Below are 24,886 nucleotides of genomic sequence, written 5' to 3' on the forward strand. Positions count from 1 at the left end.
CGGGAGCGGGGAGGGGAGCTGGATTGGGCCGGTCGTGCTGGGGGGGGAGGGGCCGTGGGGGCAGCTGCGGCGGGGAAAGGTAAAGGGAGGAAAGAAGGGATAAAGAAAAAAGGGAAAATAAGCAGAAATAAGGCACAGAAGAGCAGAGATGCAGAAAAGAGCAGAAAGGTGAAAGATAGGAAGGGTAAAAAAACGAGTGAAAACGAGTGAAGGAGCAGAGGGAGAGAAAGGGAAAATGGGCAGAAATAAGGCACAAAAGAGCAGAGGTGCAGAAAGGTGAAAGATATAAAGGGGAAAAAAACGAGTGAAAGAGCAGAGGGAGAGAAAGGGAAATGGGCAGAAATAAGGCGCAAAAGAGCAGAGGGGCAGAAAGGTGAAAGATAGAAAGTGGAGAAAAACGAGTGAAGGAGCAGAAAGAAAGAAAGGAGACAGAGGTCCACTGGACCACCAGGGATGAGGCGCAGGGAAACCTGCGGGTGGAGGAGGGCCTCGATCACCAACACTCAAGAGTGCAGGGGCAGGGGCACCTCACTTAATGGTGGAGCTGCGAGGGTGGGAGAGCAATTTCACTGACAATGAGGCAGTGGTCTTGCTCGCCTGTCCCCGCAGTGGCCGCCATTAAGTAGGGGTCGGGGAGGGCTGGACAGCTGGGAGGCGGGAGCGGGGAGGGGAGCTGGATTGGGCCGGTCGTGCTGGGGGGGGAGGGGCCGTGGGGGCAGCAGCGGCGGGGAAAGGTAAAGGGAGGAAAGAAGGGATAAAGAAAAAAGGGAAAATAAGCAGAAATAAGGCACAGAAGAGCAGAGATGCAGAAAAGAGCAGAAAGGTGAAAGATAGGAAGGGTAAAAAAACGAGTGAAAACGAGTGAAGGAGCAGAGGGAGAGAAAGGGAAAATGGGCAGAAATAAGGCACAAAAGAGCAGAGGTGCAGAAAGGTGAAAGATAGAAAGGGGAAAAAAACGAGTGAAAGAGCAGAGGGAGAGAAAGGGAAATGGGCAGAAATAAGGCGCAAAAGAGCAGAGGGGCAGAAAGGTGAAATATAGAAAGTGGAGAAAAACGAGTGAAGGAGCAGAAAGAAAGAAAGGAGACAGAGGTCCACTGGACCACCAGGGATGAGGCGCAGGGAAACCTGCGGGTGGAGGAGGGCCTCGATCACCAACACTCAAGAGTGCAGGGGCAGGGGCACCTCACTTAATGGTGGAGCTGCGAGGGTGGGAGAGCAATTTCACTGACAATGAGTCAGTGGTAAGTGGTGCCACTTGCTTATTCTTCTCCTTAGTAGAGACATCTTTCTTGCTAGAGGACCTACGGGCACCTCTTTTTGGAGCCATCTTCTTCAGATGTCGGAACAACAGGCCGCAGCAGGACTTCTTCCTGGCACTGATGCTCAACGATGATGCGGAGTTATTGACTTTATGCACCTACAAGCAAACGAAGACAGAGGAACATCAGTAAATATATGTTGCATATGTAGCACTTCAATAAATAGTTTGCAAGTAGGCATTTATGAATACACACGTGCACACCACACAATATGGAAATTTCAAAATTAAGAATTGCTAAATTTTTGGGAAACAGGAATTTAACATTGATCCAAGAGAGCACACACAGAGAGGGTTATAGTTTCATGTACCACTGACTCCCCCTGGGCACAATGGGTGAAAGCAAGGCAAAATGGGTGCAGGCCTATGGCACAAAGCTCACTGCCTGCCTTCAAAATGGCCGCTTGACCCCCATCCACATGGCCAGGACCATGCCCCAAAATGGCCCCCACCAACATAGCCAGCCCCCAACCCCTACTCCAAAAAGTCAAAAAACACAACACCAATCTAATCACCACAATCCAATGCCATCCATCAAGTTTCAGAAGGTTTAGGCTGCCTGCTGGTGGTTTTCTGGTGCAGAATTGCAATGTTTGCAATTTCGCGAGTGCGAGATTGTTGCTGCACGACGCGAACGTGGTGAAAAACCTGCAAAATCCGCAAACAGACCGATTCTGGGCCCCCTGGGCATGATAAAATCACAGCACACTGGGTGCAGGCCTATGGCACAAAGCACACAAACTGGCTTAAAAATGGCCCCTAGACCCCCACCCACACGGGACCAGGCAATAAAATGGCCCCCACCCACATATCAAGCCCCCAACACCACCCCAAAAAGTTGTAAAACACACAAAAATCACAACAATCCAATGCCATCCATGCCCTGGCCAGAATATTGTTAAAATTAAAGAAAACAGTTGTATCATACATGCACCCATAACTAAGCCTGGTAGTTTTCAATTCATGTGCAGAATTGTAATTTTTACTATTTCGCGAGTGCGAGATTGTTGCTGCGTGGGACGCGAGCAGTGCGAACACAGGCAACATTTTTTTTGTTTTAAATCCGATTTTCGGGTAATCCGCGGGAGTTCTAGGTCCCCTGGGCATATGAAAGCAATCAGAGCAGACTGGGTGGCCCGATTGACCCCATCCAGATGGCCAGGACCTGCAGGACCATGCCTCAAAATGGCCTCCCACCAACATAGCCAGCCCCCAAACCCACCCCAAAAAGTCGAAAAACATAAAACACACACAAAAATCACCTCAAACAAACAACATCAACTTATCAACTTACTTGTGAAATCAAATGTCGAATCAAAAAGTAATCCAAAAGGCCTCAAAGCCAAATCTCCAGCAGCATCCACAAAAAGTAATCCTTCCCAGTCAAGATCGAATTCAAAGTGGCCAGGAAATGGAGTAAGCAATGGGAGGAGCTTGCTGGACAGGAACAGGAAATTAGAGACTGAGTCACTTCCTTCACCCCTCTCCAATTGTAATTTTTGTAATTTCGCAAGTGCGAGATTGTTGCTGCCCGCGCCGCGGCCCTCGAGCAGTGCGAACACAAGCAAAAAATCCGCAACGCGTGGATCAGCGTATTTTTTGCTACATCCGCGAGAGTTCGCGGATTGCGGACTCACCGAAAATCCGAAAATCCGCGAACGTAGCGGATTTTACGCCCATGCTTATTCATCATCATTCATGCTTTTCTTCCACATCTTTTCTGATATAGAACTGAATTTCTCTGAAACTATTTCTGTGATGCTGGATATAATTTCTTCAGAAGAACAAACCTCTTCTTCTTCACAAGGCAAACGCGATAAACAGTCAGCCGTGACATTAGACTTTCCTGGAACAAACTCTATGCTAAAAGAGTATTCTTGTAACCTTGACATTAGCCTTGCTATCTGGGCCATAGCATTTGACCCCCCACCTGGAGACAAAATACCAATTAAGGGCTTATGGTCAGTTTTAATCACAAACCTCGCACCCCAGATGTAATTCCTGAAGTGTTCCACACCCCACACACACGCCAACAACTCCCACTCTATTACCGCATAACGTCTCTCTGTAGCATTCAAAGTACGTGAGGCAAATGCCACATTCCATTCGTCCTTACCAGAAACTTGGGAAAGCACACAGCCTATTCCATAAAGGCTGGCATCGACACTGAGCACACACATTTTCCCAATAGAAAACAGTTTGAGAGATGGAGCAGCAACTATTTCTTTTTTAATCTCCTCAAATGCAATCTGCTGACGATCACCCCATACAAATTCAACATTTTTCCTTGTTAACTCTCATAAAGGCTCCATTTTTTCAGCAACATTCTTTATAAACTTGCAGTAAAATTCACATAACTCTGAAAATGAAAGGAGTTTTTCTCTTGAATCAGGAGACGGTGCTTTAAGAATTGCATCTACTAAGGATCTCTTGGGAACAACACCCTCTCTAGACACAGTATGACCCAGATATTCAACCGATTCTTGAAACAATTTGCATTTATTCATCTTAAGAGTAAGGCCATAATCTTTGACAATCTCACATACCCTTTTAAGATGTTTCGAATGTGTCACTTTATCTGGAGAGAATATCAATATGTCGTCTTGAAAGCATTTCACACACGTCTCTATATCTTTAAACAGATGACACATTGACCTTTGAAAAACAGATGCTGCGTACGCCAAACCAAAAGGCATCCTCTTAAAATGGAACAACCCAAAAGGTGTGATGAAAGCCGTCAGGTGACGAGATTCTGCAGCTAATTGAACTTGATGATAAGCTGACCTAAGGTCCAGCGTAGAGAAAATTGGTGCACCACCTAACATGCTAACAACTTCATTTATAGTAGGTAACCGATGACAATCAATCAATATATTGGCATTCAAAGCACGAAGGTCAACACATAACCTCAAAGAGTTATCCGATTTACGTGCCAAAACTATCGGAGAAACCCGATCCGATGATTCTATCTCTTCAATCACCCCTTCTTGCAGCATGCATTTCAAAAGTTTCCCTAATTCCTCTCTCACATTTAAAGGAACATTCCTAAGTTTCTGTTTCACGGGTATGGCATTTTCTTTTAATTTAATTTCATGACGAAACACCTTGAGCTTTCCCAAAGAGTCTACAAATACCTCCGGAAAATCCTTTTCAATGTGCAACAACTCACTCTCCATAGAAGTTTTTTCTTCAATCACCATGACTGGTTCACTGTTACGGGGATTGAGCATTATCTCTAACTTCCACTGAATACGCCATCCTAGTACATTGACACCTTTCTTGGCAACATGTAACTTTATAAAGGCTGATCCTCCTTTAAACATAACTTCAAAATCTATTGTAGAACCATCAAAACTTTGCGCTACAATGTCTGGAGGATTCAAATCATTCAAGGACAAAGTATCTCCATATTTCTCAGCAAAATACATCTCAGTTATAATGGTCCAAGGAGAACCAGAGTCTGCCATAAGCTCAAGAGTTTTACTCAAAAATGTAACTATACATTTAGGAGAACACAAATTCTCCTCAACCGCACACACATCAATTAAAGATCCTACCATACCTCTTTCAACCCCTTCAGGATGCACTAGTTCTCTTACACATGAAACATCATTATTCCTACTACCAGAAAGATTCCTACGCAGATCAAAAACTTTTCTCTGGTCATCTTTACACACTTTGGCAAAATGCCCAACACGCCCACATTTATTGCATTCTTTCCGTATAGCAGGACAAAACTTAAAAGATGCCACATGGTTGGTACTGCCACACCTAAAACAAACCACATTTTTGTTAAACGGTTGTATTGATTTAGTAGGAACATATTTTTTAAATGCACAAACTTCATCCACACATTTGCTACTATCACCTTTCGAGTTAACATCATCAATGGTCTTCCTCCACTTGTCTGATTTCTCGTAAGCTTTAGCTGTCGCAATAGAATCATGTAAATTGGGATTTCCTAATACCCACAGCTGTTCTTGTGTTTTTTTATTCCTCACATTAACAATTATTTGATTCCTAATCATCTCGTCAGCAAGATTGCCAAAATAACAAGGAATCACCAAACTCATAAGAGCTGTTAAGAAGTTATCAAAAGACTCTGACTCCCTTTGCGCCCTAGTGTAAAATTTATACCTATTGAGAGCTAAACTAGTGGTTGGTCTAAATCTAGTTTCCAAATGCATTAGAGCTTCTTCAATCGTGCTTATTTCGCCACTGGAAGAAGGTAAAGTTCTAAAAACAGCTTGGCCTTCTGAGCCTAAACAATGTAGAAAAATACTCTTTTTCCTCTCATTCCCCATTCTCTCCCCATCCATCGCTTTTAAATAAGTAAAAAATTCTTCCTTCCATCTGGACCAGGGAATAGAAGGATCTCCTTTGCACTGTAGAAATTTACTAGGAGGATCAAACTGCATGATAGCAATGCAATTAACTGTAAATATAAATGTAAGATAATGTATAACTATGAAATTGCCCCCCCCCAAAAAAAATAGCAATAAATAATTGTTTCCACGTACTTAATAATTACTAAAATGACATTAATAAACACATTAGCAAGCTAAATCTGTCCTTTCTGAAGTGATGGATGAAATGCCAAAATGAATAAAAGCACAGCCGTGAAAAGCAGCACGGACTTCAAGTAAGGCAAAAATACCTAAAATCAATTGTAGAGTCTGGTAGCCGTGCGCATCGGCGGAATGTTGTTACAGAATTAATTCCGATGCGCATCGGCGTTAAAATCCAATCCACAGTTGTGCGCATCGACGGACGACTTGAAAGAAGAAATAAACAACGCACAAGGTGAATTATACTTATCCAAAATGGCCGCTAACGTCACTTCGTCATCACACAAGCGTCACGTGATGACGTTGACTGATGACGTTGACGAAATGACAGCAGATGCAGCTCTTTGTTGCCTACGTTGACGAAATGACGACAGATGCAGCTCTTCATTGCCTGGATGGATTAAGGCCCAGATCTCTGTACTGGGGTGAATGTATGACATTGTTCTGCATTCTGTCCATCAACTGTTGTTTTTGCATTTGTCACCCCGAGTGGGACGGGTATGTTCAGACGTGAGTCCCGTGCTCTCGACACCACTGGAGTCAAGCTATCCTGGCTGAAGACGGCTGATAGCCAGAAGCCGGTCCTAGGATGCTTGATTCCGGTCCAAGGAAGACATGCCTTGGCAGTTCGGGCTGGACTGTTCCCATGAGGCACAGGGTCAAGGCTGATTTGCATATGGCCGTGTCTGAATTGGGGTGGTGTGGTGAGCAAAAAAACGATGGATTTAGGCCCAGATCTCTGTACTGGGGTGAATGTATGATATTGTTCTGCATTCTGTCCATCAACTGTTGTTTTTGCAGTTGACGAAATGACAGCAGATGCAGCTCTTTGTTGCCTACGTTGACGAAATGACGACAGATGCAGCTCTTCGTTGCCTCCTCCTCGCTTAAAAGTTCCACTGCACATGAGCAGCAGCAGCGCATCTTTCAAAATGAGATCGTTGTAATCACGAACTTGAAAAATCACACCAGCGTGTCTTTTAAATGTAGATCGCCGCAATTACGATCCCAAAACATTACATATTTTGTAGAATCCAAAACCAAAAACTCCAATTCCGGTGAGTTTTATCCTCTTTTTACAGTTTACAAGAGTTCAAAGTAAATAAATTGTGAAATCTTCGGTACAAATGAAGTTAATGTCAAGTGTCAAGTGGTCCAAGATGAAATAGTAGAATATCCCTGTCTCTTAAAACCAAAACGAAGTGAAAATCACAGGAAAATGTAGTAAAGAAAAAATTCTTCTTTTAATAAGTAAATATGGTACCGCTCCTGTGCTCCAGTATGTAGCAGGTACAGGTTTCCCTCGTCGCCAATGTAAAGTTTCAAAATAAATGCAAGAAAAGTTGAAATGTAGAAAATCCAATTTAATCCATGAAGCACAGTACATCTGTCTCATCTCAGGTCCAGGTAGAGAATGCCACAAGCACATTCCAAGTGATGTCACCACAACAGTTAAGCATGTGCCACTGATTGAATGTACACACATCAATTAAAAGGGCAATATACATTAAAAGAGCAATACAGAAATATAATGCAGAATGTAACATCTAGCTTGGAATGCCCTCTTTGAAGCATCTCTGAGCTCATTATTCTGGAGGGCAGTGAATGCTTACCAAGTCTGATGTTGCGACATTAGCAGTCGCGATTGACAAGAAAACTCCACAAAGAGATTATTTGGGCGATTATTGCAAGTAAGGGTGGCAAGGCCCCCGGTCCTGACGGGGTTCCTATTGACCATTTTAAATTAACACCTTCACTATGGTCCCCCCTAATAACACATGTTCTTCAAGCTTGCTGCAAGAAGGGTTTTATTTGAACTTGGTGTGAATCCGTAACAGTACCAGTTTTTAAAAAAGTAGATAGGGACAATCCAGCATGCTACAATCCGATATCTCTACTCGATTCTCTGACGAAGGTAGCAGGAAGGATAGTCCTAAACAGATTGCAGACCTGGGCAGATGAGAACAATATTTTAAGCGGCTTCCAGTATGGTTTTAGAGAGGGCCTCGGAACAAATGAGCAGGTTTCAGATTTAAGTATCTTAATAGGAAAATATACCCAGGCAAAGGTAGGGAAATTTTATGTAGCATTTTTAGACCTCACAGCCGCCTTTGACTGTGTTATACACAGCAAATTATGGGATATTCTGGCAGACTTGAAGGTCGATCAAGTTTTGGTCCAAATTCTAAGACAATTATATTCGAGGACCACCGCTAAGGTGAGGTATGGAATGAAAGGGAAGTGTACTGCGTCCTTTAAAATGGAGAGGGGAGTGAGAAAAGGCTGTGTCTTGGCGCCGTTCTTGTTCACTTTACATACAAACTCTTTGGAACAGGAACTGGCAGGAAATGCTAGAGACCCGCAATACGTGAACAAATGCCCAATTGTCTCCCTTCTCTACCCAGACGACGCAGTACTCATGGCCTGCACGCAGCTTGGCCTGCAGAAAGCCCTTGCTTCGTACTCTAGTCTCATGGATGACCTGGGGCTAAAATAAAATTCCCCAAAAACTTTTATTATGACCTGTGGGCGTGGAAACCAAAAAATGCAGTAATCTCCCCTTGGGTTATAGCAGGGTTGTGTCCCCTAACATCTTCACATACCTTAGTGTTGTGTTTGAGCAATCTGGTTCATGGGGGCCGGCTGTCAAGTCAAGAAGCCTTCTTTTTATGAAGTTGACTGTAGCTGTGGTAAATTTCTCGAGGAAATTGGGCAAAAGAACTCCGGGTATCCTCCTAAAGATATATCAAGCAAAATGCATGAGCAATGTGACATTTGGGGCGGGAGTGTGGGGTTTTTCTGACGTATGTTCTATACAATGTGTGAAAAACACTTTTTAAAGGTATATTTTAGCAGTACCTGTCAGTTCGTTAGTTTTTAACTGTCATAGCGAGTTGGGTATTTCCTATATTACAGATGTGATTAAAGTACAACCGGTGCTTCTTTGGCACCGTGTTTGGACCTCCAGTTTTTCTGGCCTAAATAGAATATATTATACTTCCCCAGAGTCAATGAGTACTATACCAAGGATGAACTTATAACAATTTGCATGTTCCATCTTGAGTCGCTTAGAATGGCCACTGAGATGAATAAATGTATGGTAGTCCAACATCAAATGACCTTGATTACTTATGAAATCCAACCATACCTTTTATGTTGTACTGGGGGATCTGACAGATTTCTTTTAACACGTTTTAGGTTTGGCATCTTTCATCGTCTAATTAGCTACCCAAAGATAAATGATTGGTCGAGCAATCTCAGCCCCTGCCCTTGCGACAACATTTCCCCTAAATCCACTATCCACATTATTTTATCTAGTATGTACTATGATAAGGAAAGATCAAGATGGATTATGCCCCTATTAAAGAGGAGAGATAGAGGCAATGTCGTCCTGCCTTTTTAGGTCTCGGCTGTCGAAAGCAGCGTGCATGCGCTGCCCTCGGCATCCGAGAGCTTCTTGGAATCGATACAGATTCCGAAGCTCTCGGAGGCAGAGTTGAAGCCCCGCCCATCTTTTCAGTTGGCTAGCATTAGCTTCCATGCAAAACGCTGGCTTTTGATTGTAAAGGAGGCTTCTTAGTCCCTCCTTGTTGCCGCCTTGTCTCCTTTTGGCCACGCCCACCGGGATTTGATCTTTTACCGGCTGCGTGACACTCTCCCCTTTATTTGTCCCCACACACTTTTTTCTTCTCACTCGGACTCACTAGCGCTGCGAGGGCGGGCTTCAAGGCCCGCTTGGCTTGCTAGCCTGACTGCACAGCGCCTGGCTTCAGCTGTAGGAGATGTGTGGGGTATCTGTGGGGTGTGTGCAGCATGGAGAGCCTGCCACCCTGACCAGCAGCATAACCTGAGCAGCAGCATCCTCCGGAGCACGGACTCACAAGTGCCGCGAGGGCCGGCTTCAAGGCCTGCTTCTGAGCACATCGCGTGGTGTGTTTTCCTGAGTTAATAAACGTGAATTAGAAACGTACTGTAGATAGAAATGTGTGTTTTCATCACTGTAAAGCTTAGTGCTGGATAATTAGGCCACAATCATAATTAAAGGCTCTGTCAAAGTCTCTATAAATGTTTCCCTTGATCAATCCTTGGTAGCTGGCAATGAGCATGCAGGTTTAACTTAGGGACAGGTGTGTAAAGCATTTAAAAACACAATTGCACTAAAAAAGCAAGACACAATACACAATAAAAAAACAACACCAATTTATAAAAATAGGTTAGATTTAAGATAAAAAGGAAACCAAAACTACACAAATCCAAGGTAAGTAACCGGAAATATGAATTTTTGAAGACGAAAAGTAAAACTTGTGCTTAGAAGCAAAGAGCACTCAAAGCGTTAACAAATGGTCACACTGGACAGGGACAAAGTCCACAGTTCATGCCATCTACGATGTAAACTTCCTTCCAGAAGTGTTTCTTGATACAGAAAAGGAGTCCACAGTACCAGCGAAGAGCTTAGATGCTCTGGTGTGCCTCTTGGGGTCTGGACTACAAATCCCACAATGCACCTTGTCAACTTATAGAACTTCTTCCTGAAGTTCCTCTTGTGGATTCAAAGTGTCCAAAACATCAATTATAGGGTCTAGAAGCTCAGAGATGGTCCTTGGAATGTTGAGACTTTGTTTCCCACAATGCACCACGCCAACTCCTTATCATTTCACTGGATTCAGTCCAGCTCATTTGTTCCTGGTGGAGATGATGCAGGTGGAGCTCTTTTAACATGTTGCTTTCCGAAAGTTTACTCCTTCAACTTTCTGAAGCAAGGCAAATTGTTAATGCTGCAGTTCCAAAGTGTGCAGCAGGTGCAGTCCTCTTGTGGTGCAGACCAGAGGTTCCAGCAGGGCAGTCCTTCCTCTCTTGATTATTCCATGCAGGGATTTAAGTTGCTGTGCAACTCCCCATATTTATTCACAGTTCCTGAGATTCAAGCGGGGGCATCCCTGACCAATGGGATGCAGGGTGCCACCGAGGTGTATGACCACTTGTTCCAAGGTTTGGCATATTTATGACCCAGCAAGCACTATTCTTCCAAAATCCAAAGTGGAAAAATGCTCTACTGGAGTATTAGACTGGCTAAGCTAACCCACTGGTGTGGCTACGTTTCCCTAACACTCCACTTCCAAGCATTGAGTCCGACCCTGTTCAATATCTACGTGGCCCCCCTTGCAAGACTTGTAAGATCTCAGGGGATGGAGGTCGTGTCGTACGCCGACGACACGCAGATTATGGTGTCCCTGACTCACTCCGTGAATGTCACCGCGTCCAACTTTAAGTCCTGTATGCAACTGGTTGCAGACTGGATGATTTTCAACTCATTAAAGCTGAACGGTGACAAAACGGAGGTCCTGGTCTTCGGCAAAGACCAGGAAATGTGGTCAGGTGAGTGGTGGCCTTCATCCTTAGGCATCTGCCCCACACCCACACAATCTGCTAGGAACCTAGGCGTCATTTTTGACACCCGGCTCTCCATGGAGCTGCAGGTGAATAGGACAGTGGCCACCTGTTGGGGCGTCATCAGGATTCTGAAAAGAATCGCGTACTATCTCTCCCCACAGGCACGAAAACAGGTTGTGATCGCCCTTGTTGGCTCAAGGCTGGATTACTGTAATTCACTCTATGCCGGGGCCAACAGGGGCTTTCTTCAACGCCTGCAGGTTGTGCAAAATGCCGCGGCGCGTTTCGTTTTGGCCCTGCCATGGATGTCCTCCGCGACCTCGGCAAGGAAGAGTCTTCACTGGCTGCCCATCCCTTTCAGAGTCTCTTTTAAACTTCTCTGTCTTACTTATAGCGCCTTGAGGGCAGGCCCGACTGATGCTTTGGGTTCTTTGCTCTCTAGGTATGTGCCAACCAGATGTCTTCGCTCGTTAGAGCTTAACCAACTGGTAGTCCCACGCGCTAAGACGGTAAGATGGGGGAATAAGGCCTTTTCTATTCTGGCGCCTCAGCTCTGGAATACTCTTCCCTTGGAGATTAAACTACAGCCCTCTCTGGATCTTTTCAAGAAAGCTCTGAAAACTTGGTGTTTTTCCAAAGCATATCAGTGAGCTCGTGTCTCTGTCTGCCCGCAGCTAATCTTTTTGAGTTAGGCGCCTTGACGCCCATTGGGCATAGTAGCGCGTGAATAAATCATATTTCATTCATTCATTCATTCCAGCCTCTTCACTAATCTAATTACTGGGGCTCCTGTCTGGCGGTGGGGGTCCACGGTGTGGACGTGAGTTTGTACTGTACTAAACTTGTAATCACTCATTGAAGACCTGTTTGGCTACTCTACCCCCATCTTGCCTTTTTCAATGCAGCTTGCAGTTCTCCCCTTCACACCTTATTAAGAAAGCTTGGCTCAGCCTGGCAGAGAATGACCAAGCTGAGCAGGGCTGCTGGAAGGCTGGATTTTGGCTTACAGAAAAGAAAGTTCTATAACTTCTTGTCAGTGATTGTTTTAATAAATCTAACAGTGGCAAGTTGTTGGATGTATTCTAACTACCATTTTTGATACTTTGGAGTATATGTTAGCTCCTTTCTTTCACTTTCACTCTATACTTTAATAAATGAATCCCTGGTTAGCCTATTGTTCTATAAAGGAGAAACAACATTTGACCGTTTTTCCCTCACCAAGGCAGATAAAACAACTTTTATACTGTCCCTACTAATAGTTACAAGGCACCCTTCCCCTAGGGCACATAGTGGAGACCTTAGGGGTGACTTACATGTAAAGTAGCTTTAATTCCAAAGTCGAATTTGCATATAATTTATTTTTAAAAGCAGCCTGCAAAGCAGGGCTGGCTTTTAAAGTGACAACAGGCAACATAGCAGTGCATACGTAAGTGCATTAAATCTGCTGGAACTTTAAATCTACATGCTCTACCATATACAAGGGACTTACAGGTAGCTTGTCAGTACCAATTGTAGTTATACCTACATACTATGTACTTTTAATCAGAGCACATGCACTAGGTCTGGTTAGTACAGCCCAATGCACAATCAGAGTCAGAAAATCAGCATCTAGTAGTCAATCAATCAATACTCTACTTTAGTAGTCAAAATGGGGGCAAGCAAGTTGTGGTTTCTCACAATGAGTAGTAAAGTGGAACTGTGAAATGATCTATCAGTAGGTCACAAGAAAAATGTCTCTATTTATTCAGGACCCGATGCATCAAGATACTTACATATAGTGAAGTTATGAATGTGGAGTCTTTGCACTTGGGGTCGAACCTCTGCATGGCGCACTTCAGAGAGTGCGCCATGTGGAGATTCCTCCAAGAGTTCACAGACTCTACCACAAGTGTGGAGTCTCCGTACTCGTAACTTCACTACACGTACCTTTGTGAATTGGGCTCTCACTGTCTTACTTCTTACAATAATTTTAATAAAGTGAATGAATAAAAACATCTGAGAGTTTGCTTTCTTCTATGACTTTGATGCCTATATGTCTTTATCAAATATATGGGGAAAATCCATTCATTTTCCAGTGACAATTAGTTCAATTAATTATACTCCCATTACTTCACTTGTGACTTTTTAACAGAATACTTCCTTTGATGGCATGACATAGCACTTGCATTTGAAGAAAGGACTTCATACCATCTACCCTATGTAGAGTAAAACCTGGCTGTAAGGGAAAGAAACAAAAATAATGATCTCATCACCCTCTGAGAGATTTCCCAGCATCTAAAACCATTAATTTTTTTAGTTTTTCAAAACCAAACTCCTGCTTTGGGAGCTTTGCTAGACGACCAGCATGTCTGACTACTGCCTTTCAAATGTTTTTTTTAGTGCATAGATAGAAACCACCATGACAGCAGTTCCTGTCAATGTAGAGAGTTGTCATCAAGGCCCTCCGGATATCAGAGATATTGTCCTCAGTCATCCTGACAGAGCTGAATCAAGCCCTTGTTTTTTTTACATCTACCATGAGATTTGAATGAAGCTTCAATTATAGTGTGTTGGTCACTTCATAAGGGGCCCTATGCAAATGTTTCTGCTTTGATGAAAGCACCCTAAATATTAGATGGGTCTATGCTACTGAGATACAACATTTCAATTTTTGGTTTTTGCTTTTACAAATCATAATTTTCAGTTGTTTTGGTGTGATTTGTTCATTTGAACGGAAACAGAAATAATAATTCCAGAATGTATGATTTACTGCAGAAAAAGAGGTGTTCTCTTAACATGGAGTTTTTTGGTCCTTGTACATTCCCATGGTTTTGTGAGTAAGAATGTGTATATAGCCTTGGAACAGTTTGAGCTAGTGTTGTAAATGTTCTAATCATCTTTATTTTTAGTCATATCTGCAGGTACATGCAAAGGAGTAGGAGCCTTTGTGGAGCACAAGATAACTCGATAAAAGACCTCCCAAGTCGCTTGTCTTTGCCCAAGGTGTAATAGAGTGTCATTCTGTGCCATTTCTGTTAAAATAACTTGGGAACATTAAAACATTTGGGACTGGCTCCACCATCATTATGGGATTGCAATTCTGCCTGCCGCCCCAGTGGGCTCTGTGAGCCCATTAGAAGTGGGGTGGAATCCCCCCTATGTTTCCCTCTGACAGCATGTATTGTAATACGGCGGTCGGAGGGAAACCATTGATGTCAGGCAGAAAGCCTCTGACTAGCTGTCAAATGGCTTTCCACCCAACATCATAATCAGACCTTAAGTCTTTGTTATTTATATTGAGCAACTAAAAGTTTGACATTGAGACAGGTGCAGTGCTCTATTGCATACCAGTTTAGTACGGGGCTGCTGTTTTCCTACAAGGCCAGGCTCTGTGTGTGAGACCCCAGTTGGGTATTTCCCCCTGGACTTCTATACATCTCTTTCTGCCTGCACTGTTTCACAGGGCTAGCATGATAAAAATGTCTCTTTGATAACTGGGGCAGTGTGTGATGTATTCCATGTGATTATAGTCGTACTTATGAGTATCCATACTGAAAATTCATAACCCTTAAAATAAGAATTAAACTTTGTGTGACAATATGTACTAAACACACACTATCCAAATGTATAAAACTTAAGCAACACGTATTATACTGTGACCATCATCATATACCAATAGCAGAAAGCACTGGCACAAACTGTTTGGGGACCCTAGGCCAGGAAGGTATGATGAACAGTTGTTCGCTGTGCACCAATAAAATATTATTTTAGGTGCCACAACCGCACTTATTTTGAATTGAGTTCAGTGCACAATTAAATGCATAAACAGATTTACAGATGATCTAATTATGTAAATGTATAACAAAAAAAGGCCGAGAACTATGAGGTTCATTATGATGGCGGGCGGATCTCCACCGCCCGGCTGGTGGTGGCGATCCGCCTGCCATCACAACATGATTTACCCCCTGTCATAATACTATGGCGGGGGTTCCGCAGTGGACGGAAATTCCGTCCGCCGCTTTTCCCTGGTCAGCAATCGTCACGATTGCCGGCCGGGCGGAACAAGCCCACAATATGATGGTTGCGGTGGGTATGCCTTTCCATGGCAGAGACTCCGCCAAGGAAAGGCATACGGGATATGACTTTTGGGGCCCATAAGCACAAGGTGGCAGGCACCACGCGGTGCCTGCCACGTTGTGCATGGCAATACACAACTTGGGATTTCAACATTGAGTAAGGTGCTGCAGCCAGCAGCAACATCCGCAATGTTAATGTACCAGGATGCAACCACCAGTGTGGCGGGCGCATCCAAATAGAGTGGGCGGGACGGGCGCACCTATGGCGGACAGTCCCAACCCCTATGTCTATGAGCTAAAATCGTTTTTTTTAATGATAAATGAATGAAACCAAGTTCCAAGTTAGCTATTGAGCCTTAAACACATACACACTCCCAGTGAATTGTTTTGTTTCTCGTTAATAATGGATACACTTTATTGCACTTTCTAAATTCACAGACTCATTGGGAGATCAATATTGCATCATGCCAACACTATAAAATCATATTGTGATTTATTTTTTCATGTTGTTCTTCTCCCTAAGCAATTAATGAGCCTTCAAAAATCTACCTAATGGATTCTGGAGTAGGCATGATGACTCCTTTCCCACTGGCATTCCAAAGTCCACGTAACACAGCATTTATACTCAACTTTGATTACTGGCCACTGGATCCTTTTATGGTAAATATAGAGTATTATTTGAAAGTACATTTTGCACATAGTCTGTTTTTATCATCTTTTTTCTTTCCTTTTGCCATCCATCATTCCTATTCATAGCCCAATCCCCACCTTGCACTGAAAATGTAATTTCCTTTCTTTTATCCCACATCCCTGTACCTCCGGAAGCAAAGTCAAGAACTCCACTGAAAGGCTGGAGTGGGAGCTAAAACAGTCCTCTGTACCTTTAATTGAGCCTGTATTTACAAAGATTGTGCATGATAATTAAAGTCAAAGTTGATATGTTTCAATTACACTTTGTAGGCACAGTGGGCCTGATTCACAAAAAGCCTCCGCACTCGTGGCGAAGGCTCCGCATTTGTGGTAGAATCTCCACACTCATGGCTGGATCTCCACAATGAGGAACTGAAATGTGGAGATCCCACCACCAGTGCACAGATACCACCATGACTGTGGATCCGCAATTACGAGTGTGAATGTTCTTTATGAATCAGTTATATGGTGTTTTTTGTTTTACAAAGACACAAATGTAATTGAGGCTAAATGAAATGTACTGGCTTCATTAGGAGGTCATTGACGAATTATATCCCCAACTAATGATGTTTCATTTTTAAGTGACGTGAAACCAGAATAGTTTTGAGATGCTAAAATACCATTGTAAATTAAATTTGAATCTCAATACTGAAACCTGTCAAAGGCCCACTATTACAGAATAAAGCCTTGTGCCCTCTGAAACATTTTGAGATGGCCACGCAGCTATTATAATGGAAAGCCTACTTTGTGTATGCATCATAGTTTTTGGTTGAACCACCCACACCCCCAGCACTGTGCAATCCCCAATGACTACCTATGTCTGAGGTGGCAAAGAAACATTGTGCATTGATGGATCCACTTGGCAAATTCAAAATGATGAATCGCAACTTTAAGATGGAACCTATAGCCTCTAGCAAGGGAAGTAGGAAGACCTCTATGTGCATCACTCCTGGCGGGGATACACAGACAGAAACCCTTTGAAGGACAGAGGAGATGGGTCCCTGAAAAGAACAACACCGCAGCTCCAAGATGGTGCTTGGTGCCTCCATTAATGGAGAACTCCTAGGGTGAAGCACCCACAATATGCTGCCCCAGGCAACAGCTTGCGCTGAAAAATACCTGTTGCAGGAGGGAATTGGAGCTGTTCTAATAACAAAAAGCCAATTGGACAGAACCTCTCACCCCATTCCACCCTGAGAATCATCATTACAAGACTGGCCATTGTGAAGGTAAGAGAAAGATATTGCATGGTGCAAAGACAATAACCCATAGTGGGAGAGACATGAGTGAATCCTGCACCAGAAACAGGGCACCAGGATTTTTTACTGATGTTATACTGTGTGACCCTTCTGGGGCACAGGTGACCAAAAGTCAATTTCAAAAGCTTTTTATTCGATTTGTACATACAAATCATACAAGCATAATAAGATACATAGTTAAAATATTGAAATCTCCATATGAACACAAATAAGAAAGGAGGTAGGAAGATGTGCATAGGCTAGTGTGCAACAATTAAAAAGTAATCTTGCCTTTTTAAATCAACATACTGTTTCAAAAATACAGGACATTCATAAATGAACAGACAGGAAATCAGTCAGGTTTACTTGATAGACATTTCCTGGCAGCTGTACATTTCAATTTAAATAATCATAACATACTGTGGACATCAACGGATAAAAATAATACCTTAATTACAAAAGTTGATATAAAACTTGGAAACATGTATATACAGACAGGAATGTAAAAGGTAATAGCAGCATAATACAATTCCTGGCAGCTGTATAACATAAGTACAGACAGGTAGGTATAAAAAAAATATTATAGTACAATACTTTTCCTGGCAGCTGTACACTTTAAAATAAAAGTAGCCAGAAAAAAGCAGATCTCCTCATTCTCTAATGAGGATAAAAGTATCAATGCAGTTTTTGTGGTACAAATATTATACTTTATAAAAATAGGTTTAAGGTATTTTAACCTAAGAAAATGAAAAAATTTACAGAAAAGTAAAAAATGGCAACTACTCTGGCGGGAAGTACTGTCGCACGGGCAGGGTGTCTCTGATCTGGCTCTTGTGTTTGTAAATGCAACCAAATGGTGAACAATACCCAATCTGACACGTGTTAAAACATACTGATGAGAGGGACGAGTCACGTACACAAGGTAGGGTTGGAGCCCCGAAATTAAATTCAGATCTTTATAAAATTTCACTGTAATAAGATTACCAGAAATGTTATCTCGCTCTGCCTTTTGAAAATTTAAAAACGTCGTCTTAATTTCTTTTTTTGGAATAGAAACAACTTCTTCTGGCTCACGGAACACATCGACATTAAAAAGAAGGAGATACCAGCGATGGATGTATCTCAACCACTGTATGCGTGAAGAATGGTGCAAACCTATACAGTCAAGAATAATATCTTGAGTGAATCGAGTCTCTGGCTTAGCCCAAATAGAGCGCCACAGTAAAAGTGGCCGAACTGCTGCTAAGTCAGAAATGAACTCGACCCCGACCTCTTCATGGATCAGTTGAACAGAGGCAGAAGGAGGAACACATAACAACCTCCTTAGAAACTTATTTTCCTCCTTCTGCAGGGATGGACCCTCGCTGTGGCCCCATACACCTGCCCCATACAGTGCAGAGGAGACACAACAAACGTTATATATGTTCATCATGTCTGAAATGCTTCGTGAGCCAAGTTTAGAGGCAAATCGAAAAATACTGCTAGTAGACCGCAGCATTTTTAGTCTGATAGAATCAAATTCCGAGGTCCAGGTCCCACTATTATTGTATGTAATTCCTAGATAACAAAAGGACTTAACATGAGTCAACTTTTCTTTATCCAGGAAAAAGGTATGCTTTGACTGCTTTGCTGCCTGACCGCATGACATAACATACGTCTTGGTTTTGTTCACTCGGAGCCTCCTAACTTGGATAAACTGCATAAAATTATCAATCAAACGCTGGAGACCAATCTGTGTTCGAGATAAAAGAACAGCGTCATCCGCATAAAGTAACAGCGGGACAGGTTTTCCACCAATCAGAGGGGCGTCTGCTGGGATGTCAACCAAGGAGCGGTCGACATCATTGATAAAAAGGGAGAATAAAAGCGGAGCCAGAACACATCCCTGGCGTATGCCCCGAGACACTTTAAAAAACGGGGTGCATTCGCCTAGGGTGCCATAGCGGACCTTACAGGAGAGTTTTTCATAAAGTCTAGCTAAGAAGTGGACGATTTCCCTCGGTGCCCCTGCATCAAGCAAAACCTCCCAAAGAATAGCGTGATTAACCAAATCAAAAGCGCTACTCAAATCAGCAAAACATAAAAAGAGGTTGCCATTTTTGGCCACAGTATATTTATTAATTAAAAGGTCCAAATTTACACATTGATCCAATGTGCCCAAACCTTTCCGAAAGCCGTATTGGACTCTAGTTAAAATATTTGAATCAGTTGCCCAATCTTCTAGCCTTTTGAGCAAAATCCTACTCATTACCTTTACAGAGGCGTCCAATAATGAGATTGGCCGATAATTGGAGGCCTCTGATTTATTACCTTTCTTGTGTAAGGGGATAATAACCGATTGACCCCAGGTAGATGGGAAATTAGTTTCTGCCGCACAATTAAATATCCTCGCCAGGATGGGAGCCCACAGAACTGGTTCATCTTTGTATAAATCCAGCGGGACCCCATCAGGGCCAGGGGCCTTGCCTCCTTTGCTAATAGAAATTCCTTCATGGCTTTCTTCTAATGTTATTCCCAACGGGAGAGGTAACCAAGGGGTAGACTCACGTGACAATGACTCAAGGGATAACCCTTCCGGATTAAAAATTTTTGAAAAGTGACTGACCCAATCGCTGCATGCCACATGTGATGTTAGTTCTGGAACATCTTCTTTATTGAGAAAAGGGCTGTTAATTGTTTCCCAATAAAGTTTGCAGTTTTTGGTCTCGGCTGCTTCCTTCAACTTATCCCACGCCTCAGTCTGTAATACCCTTTTCCTATTAATGATTGCTATTTTATATCTAGCCCTGAGATATTTTATATCCTCCTTATCACGTGGTTTGGTACCTAAAGCTTTCTTTAGTTCTCGGAGGGCGACTATACAGGTCTTATCAAACCACCCCTGCTTCGGACCATTATTGGATGACGGGGCCTTAGTAAAAATACCATCAATAATACTATTCATGGAGACAAAGTGGACTAATAAGCAACCTGGGTCACAATCATTATCTAGACAGCAACTAATTTGGTTCTTACAGCTAGTAAGAACCTCCTTCTGCTTAGCCTTAGAATTAATTCCAGTCCATTTAATCCTTAGACCCTTCGGTCTTATGGGTACTAGGTCAGTAGAGCATTTTCCACTTGAAACTGACGAGGTACCATGCCCTAAGAGGGTAACACGGATGCTGTTATGGTCACTGAGACTTTCTTCATTTACATACAAATCGATAAAGTCTCCACTGCTAGACAAAAGAATATGATCTATAAATGATCCTGCGTCTCTTCCTGTAAATGTGGGGCATGTTATTGCCTGGTTATTTGTGTTACAGTTTAACAGGGTCATGTCTAGTGTGACTAGCATGTTATTTAGTGTAGAACCGTAACTGCAATGTTGGAAGTGAGGAGAATCCTCCCTCACTCCCGGACCCCCCCAGTGACTACTCATAGCCGCTCCGAAGCCACAGATATTCCCATTAGACAAATGGCAGGGCTGCAAATTAAAGTCCCCTGCCCAAACAACCTCAGCCTTTCTTTTCGAAATGCCCAAGGCCTTGGCAATTTCCTTTTCTAGAGGCGGTAGAATATCTCCTCTGGTGGCATCAAAAATATTGTTGTAGAAATTTACTACAACTAAATCAATACTCTTCCTACACTCTACCCTTATAACTTGACTATGGGTCCCAACTGTCGTACTGCTTTTGACCGTACAATCACACAGCTTGGTGGACAAAAGCATCAAAAGGCCCCCCTTAGCCCTGCCCGAACTAGATTTGGTGGCTTTAAGACAATGAGATACGTACCCTTCGATGTTAATGAGGTCCAGACACCACGTTTCCTGCAAAAGGATTAGGTCCAATCCCTCCCCAATAAATCTGGTCCAGAAGGGTGTACCTATTTTACTGGCAAGGCCAGCAATATTCCAGGAAATAAGGGAGAGTCCTGCTGGTTTACCAGTATCGCCAACAATAGTCAACTCTGGCTGGATTCCACGTGGTAGAATAGGACCATCTTCCCGGGGGTTGCTATCTGGGCCTAATCTAGGAGTAACGGTAGGTGTACATGCATCAAGGCTATCCCTATTTTCTATATGCGAGAGGGGTATTAATGATGACACTATTGGAAATTCAGGAGGTGTGGGAAAAAGTATGACTAGAGGAACACTCTCCATATCTAATTTAGACGTAGAGATGTTAGAATCTAAAGCTTTAATAAAGCTGAGTCAATCTACCTCGTCTAACACAGCATATCTGTTAGGATGGGCAAATTGCGAGTACGAGGGATCTTGGGAAGGAGGCAGGTCCTGCCATGTTTGTTGCCACTGGGGTTTAACTGATTGTAGGGGCTGAAAAGGTTGCTGCCACTGATGGGCAAACTGATATGGAGGTGGTGGAAAGTGAGGAGGTTGTTGCCATTGAGGATTAACATGGTGTGGGGGAAAAGATAAGGCATGTGATGGCTGCTGCTGAAAACTGGCATAATGTGGGAAAAAAGGAGAAGGGTGTGGTGGTTGCTGCCAAGGTTTAGTAATATGTTGCGGGGGATACACAGATCCTCTATTACTTGAAAAAGTAGTACCAGGAGGATTTGGTCTTGATGACATAGGAAGAAAATGGGACAAAGGGAGTGGATTGATTTGGGTAGCAGGACCACTGTTGGGTGCATTACATATGTAACTAGCTGCCCCTATATCCCTAAAATTAATTGTAATTACATCCCCTACTATTGTTTTCTTACTTCTGCCCACCCAGTCCCCTCTACGCACAGTAAGAATTTCACCGTTCATATTATTAGGTAGAGGTTTATGTAAGTGGAGCCACTGAGCACATTTATTCCTTAACTCAACAAAAGTTTCTTTTGCTCCCTCCTTCAGTGGGGGAACTGCTGTCAACACGACCACAAAAGGGGAGACTTCTGGTGGCAGATTAATTGACTTAAAACGTGCCTGCTTTGTCTTAAAACCTTCAGTCTTATTTGTAGGGGGAGGTACTAAAGGGGTATTAGACTTTCCTACGACGTCTTTTACTTGAGGAATAGTGGTTTTATTACCAACGACAGAGTGTTGGTGAGTCGGAATAGAACCCACCACCTTCGGAGTAGATAAAGCTGTGGATTGGACAGAATTATTCCCTGTTTGTGACAGATGAGATAAAGCTGGATTCCCGGGGACTATAGATACTTGTACATTATTTAATACATCTTTAGGAGGCTGGACACAGGATGAGCATTTAGGGGCTGCTTCTGTGGTCCCTTGTGGCTGAACAGGCCCTGGCCCGTTCGACTTATTTGGCCATTTCGAGTGCATTAAAGACGTGAGCCTGTCAAGTTTGGAAATTAGAGGCTTAATTTGTGCTGCTATTGTGGCCTCAAGGTCCAGTTTTAGATCTGTTACCATATTTTGCACCCAGCAGGGTATACCTGGTGCCAGTTGCGGGGTAGGTGATATCAGATTGTGGTTCCTAACTGCAACTTTTACTTTGTTTTTACTCTTGGATGTAACTTTTGGGGGAATGATAACCCTTCCCCCAGAATCTATAAGTACAGGGGCTGTTTCCACATCAGTTAACCCACCCAGACTTGGCTCCGCTTTGCCAGGTGACTGACAGGCTTCTAGATCTGGAGTGGCCTCCAGATCAGTGAAAGACGGATCCAAGTCTGATAGGGCTACCGATAAATCAACAGCATTCGGTACAGTCAGTGCGCTAGTAGTAGGCATGGTTAAGGGTAGAGAACAATTATTCAGTAACTGCTGGGCAGGTGATTTGGCATTTGCAAGAGAACCCAAGGACGAGCGCTTTTTTCCAATAAAACAATGCTTTTGTCAATAGTCTCATTCACCCGTGAAATAAAGTGATCTATGGGTCCAGTCACCTGAGCTACCACCGTAGCTTTTTTGTACAACTTCTAGTTCTGTTGCGCATGGCCGACATCTGTAGTGCAAGGACAATAGAAGATGGTGATGTAGCTGGAGGGCGGCCACTAGAGTTTCAATACACAAATTGAAGAGACAGTTCCGCCTACCTTAGCAATTGGTTGGGGGCAATAAGACAGGGGTTCAGGGCCAGGGCCGTCCTCTGCCGTCCTTGAACGGCCTTAAACGGCCCGCTCTTTGCCCGGTCTTCGCCCCGGCCTTTGCCCCGCGCGCGTCCCGCGTGCGCGCTGTCCGTACAAGTTATAAAGAAGAGACAAGAGGAGTGGGCGGGAAGAGGACCAGCTGCGGCCGATCCACGCCGCTAGGAACGCTGGTCCTCGCAGTCCCGCCTCTGCCCTTGTGGACCAGATGACAGCTTGCACGAGGGCGCGTTGGTGCTCAATGCACTTGGAGGGAGGCAGGAAGGTTATTCCCCAAAGTAAGTCTCAGCCTGCGAGCGGCACCCGCGGAGCGGGGGCCGCGAGGCGTGGCAGAATGGGCAGCTAACAGCTACACAGGAACAGCGCTTCTTGGCAGAAAGGGTCCCAAGGCTCACTCGCTCCACACAGGTTTTGAAGGGGAGGAGGAGGGGGCGGGAAGAGGACCAGCTGCAGCCGATCCACGCCGCTAGGAACGCTGGTCCTCGCAGTCCCGCCTCTGCCCTTGTGGACCAGATGACAGCTTGCACGAGGGCGCGTTGGTGCTCAATGCACTTGGAGGGAGGCAGGAAGGTTATTCCCCAAAGTAAGTCTCAGCCTGCGAGCGGCACCCGCGGAGCGGGGGCCGCGAGGCGTGGCAGAATGGGCAGCTAACAGCTACACAGGAACAGCGCTTCTTGGCAGAAAGGGTCCCAAGGCTCACTCGCTCCACACAGGTTTTGAAGGGGAGGAGGAGGGGGCGGGAAGAGGACCAGCTGCGGCCGATCCACGCCGCTAGGAACGCTGGTCCTCGCAGTCCCGCCTCTGCCCTTGTGGACCAGATGACAGCTTGCACGAGGGCGCGTTGGTGCTCAATGCACTTGGAGGGAGGCAGGAAGGTTATTCCCCAAAGTAAGTCTCAGCCTGCGAGCGGCTCCCGCGGAGCGGGGGCCGCGAGGCGTGGCAGAATGGGCAGCTAACAGCTACACAGGAACAGCGCTTCTTGGCAGAAAGGGTCCCAAGGCTCACTCGCTCCACACAGGTTTTGAAGGGGAGGAGGAGGGGGCGGGAAGAGGACCAGCTGCGGCCGATCCACGCCGCTAGGAACGCTGGTCCTCGCAGTCCCGCCTCTGCCCTTGTGGACCAGATGACAGCTTGCACGAGGGCGCGTTGGTGCTCAATGCACTTGGAGGGAGGCAGGAAGGTTATTCCCCAAAGTAAGTCTCAGCCTGCGAGCGGCTCCCGCGGAGCGGGGGCCGCGAGGCGTGGCAGAATGGGCAGCTAACAGCTACACAGGAACAGCGCTTCTTGGCAGAAAGGGTCCCAAGGCTCACTCGCTCCACACAGGTTTTGAAGGGGAGGAGGAGGGGGCGGGAAGAGGACCAGCTGCGGCCGATCCACGCCGCTAGGAACGCTGGTCCTCGCAGTCCCGCCTCTGCCCTTGTGGACCAGATGACAGCTTGCACGAGGGCGCGTTGGTGCTCAATGCACTTGGAGGGAGGCAGGAAGGTTATTCCCCAAAGTAAGTCTCAGCCTGCGAGCGGCTCCCGCGGAGCGGGGGCCGCGAGGCGTGGCAGAATGGGCAGCTAACAGCTACACAGG

At 44.5% G+C, this 24,886-nt stretch overlaps 1 protein-coding gene across 2 annotated transcripts in view; it reads left to right on the forward strand.

Moving 5' to 3' along the window:
• The window catches only part of LOC144770336 (cytosolic phospholipase A2 gamma-like), a 902,397-nt gene that overhangs the window by 658,964 nt on the left and 218,547 nt on the right, over positions 1-24,886 (forward strand). For both annotated transcript variants that reach the window (XM_078654776.1, XM_078654777.1), the window contains one exon: positions 15,856-15,992. In XM_078654776.1, the coding sequence (XP_078510902.1) occupies positions 15,856-15,992 (137 nt within the window). The remainder of the gene's footprint in view (positions 1-15,855; positions 15,993-24,886) is intronic.

This window comes from Lissotriton helveticus, chromosome 7, assembly GCF_964261635.1.
Source record: "Lissotriton helveticus chromosome 7, aLisHel1.1, whole genome shotgun sequence".
Classification (NCBI taxonomy): Eukaryota; Metazoa; Chordata; class Amphibia; order Caudata; family Salamandridae; genus Lissotriton; species Lissotriton helveticus.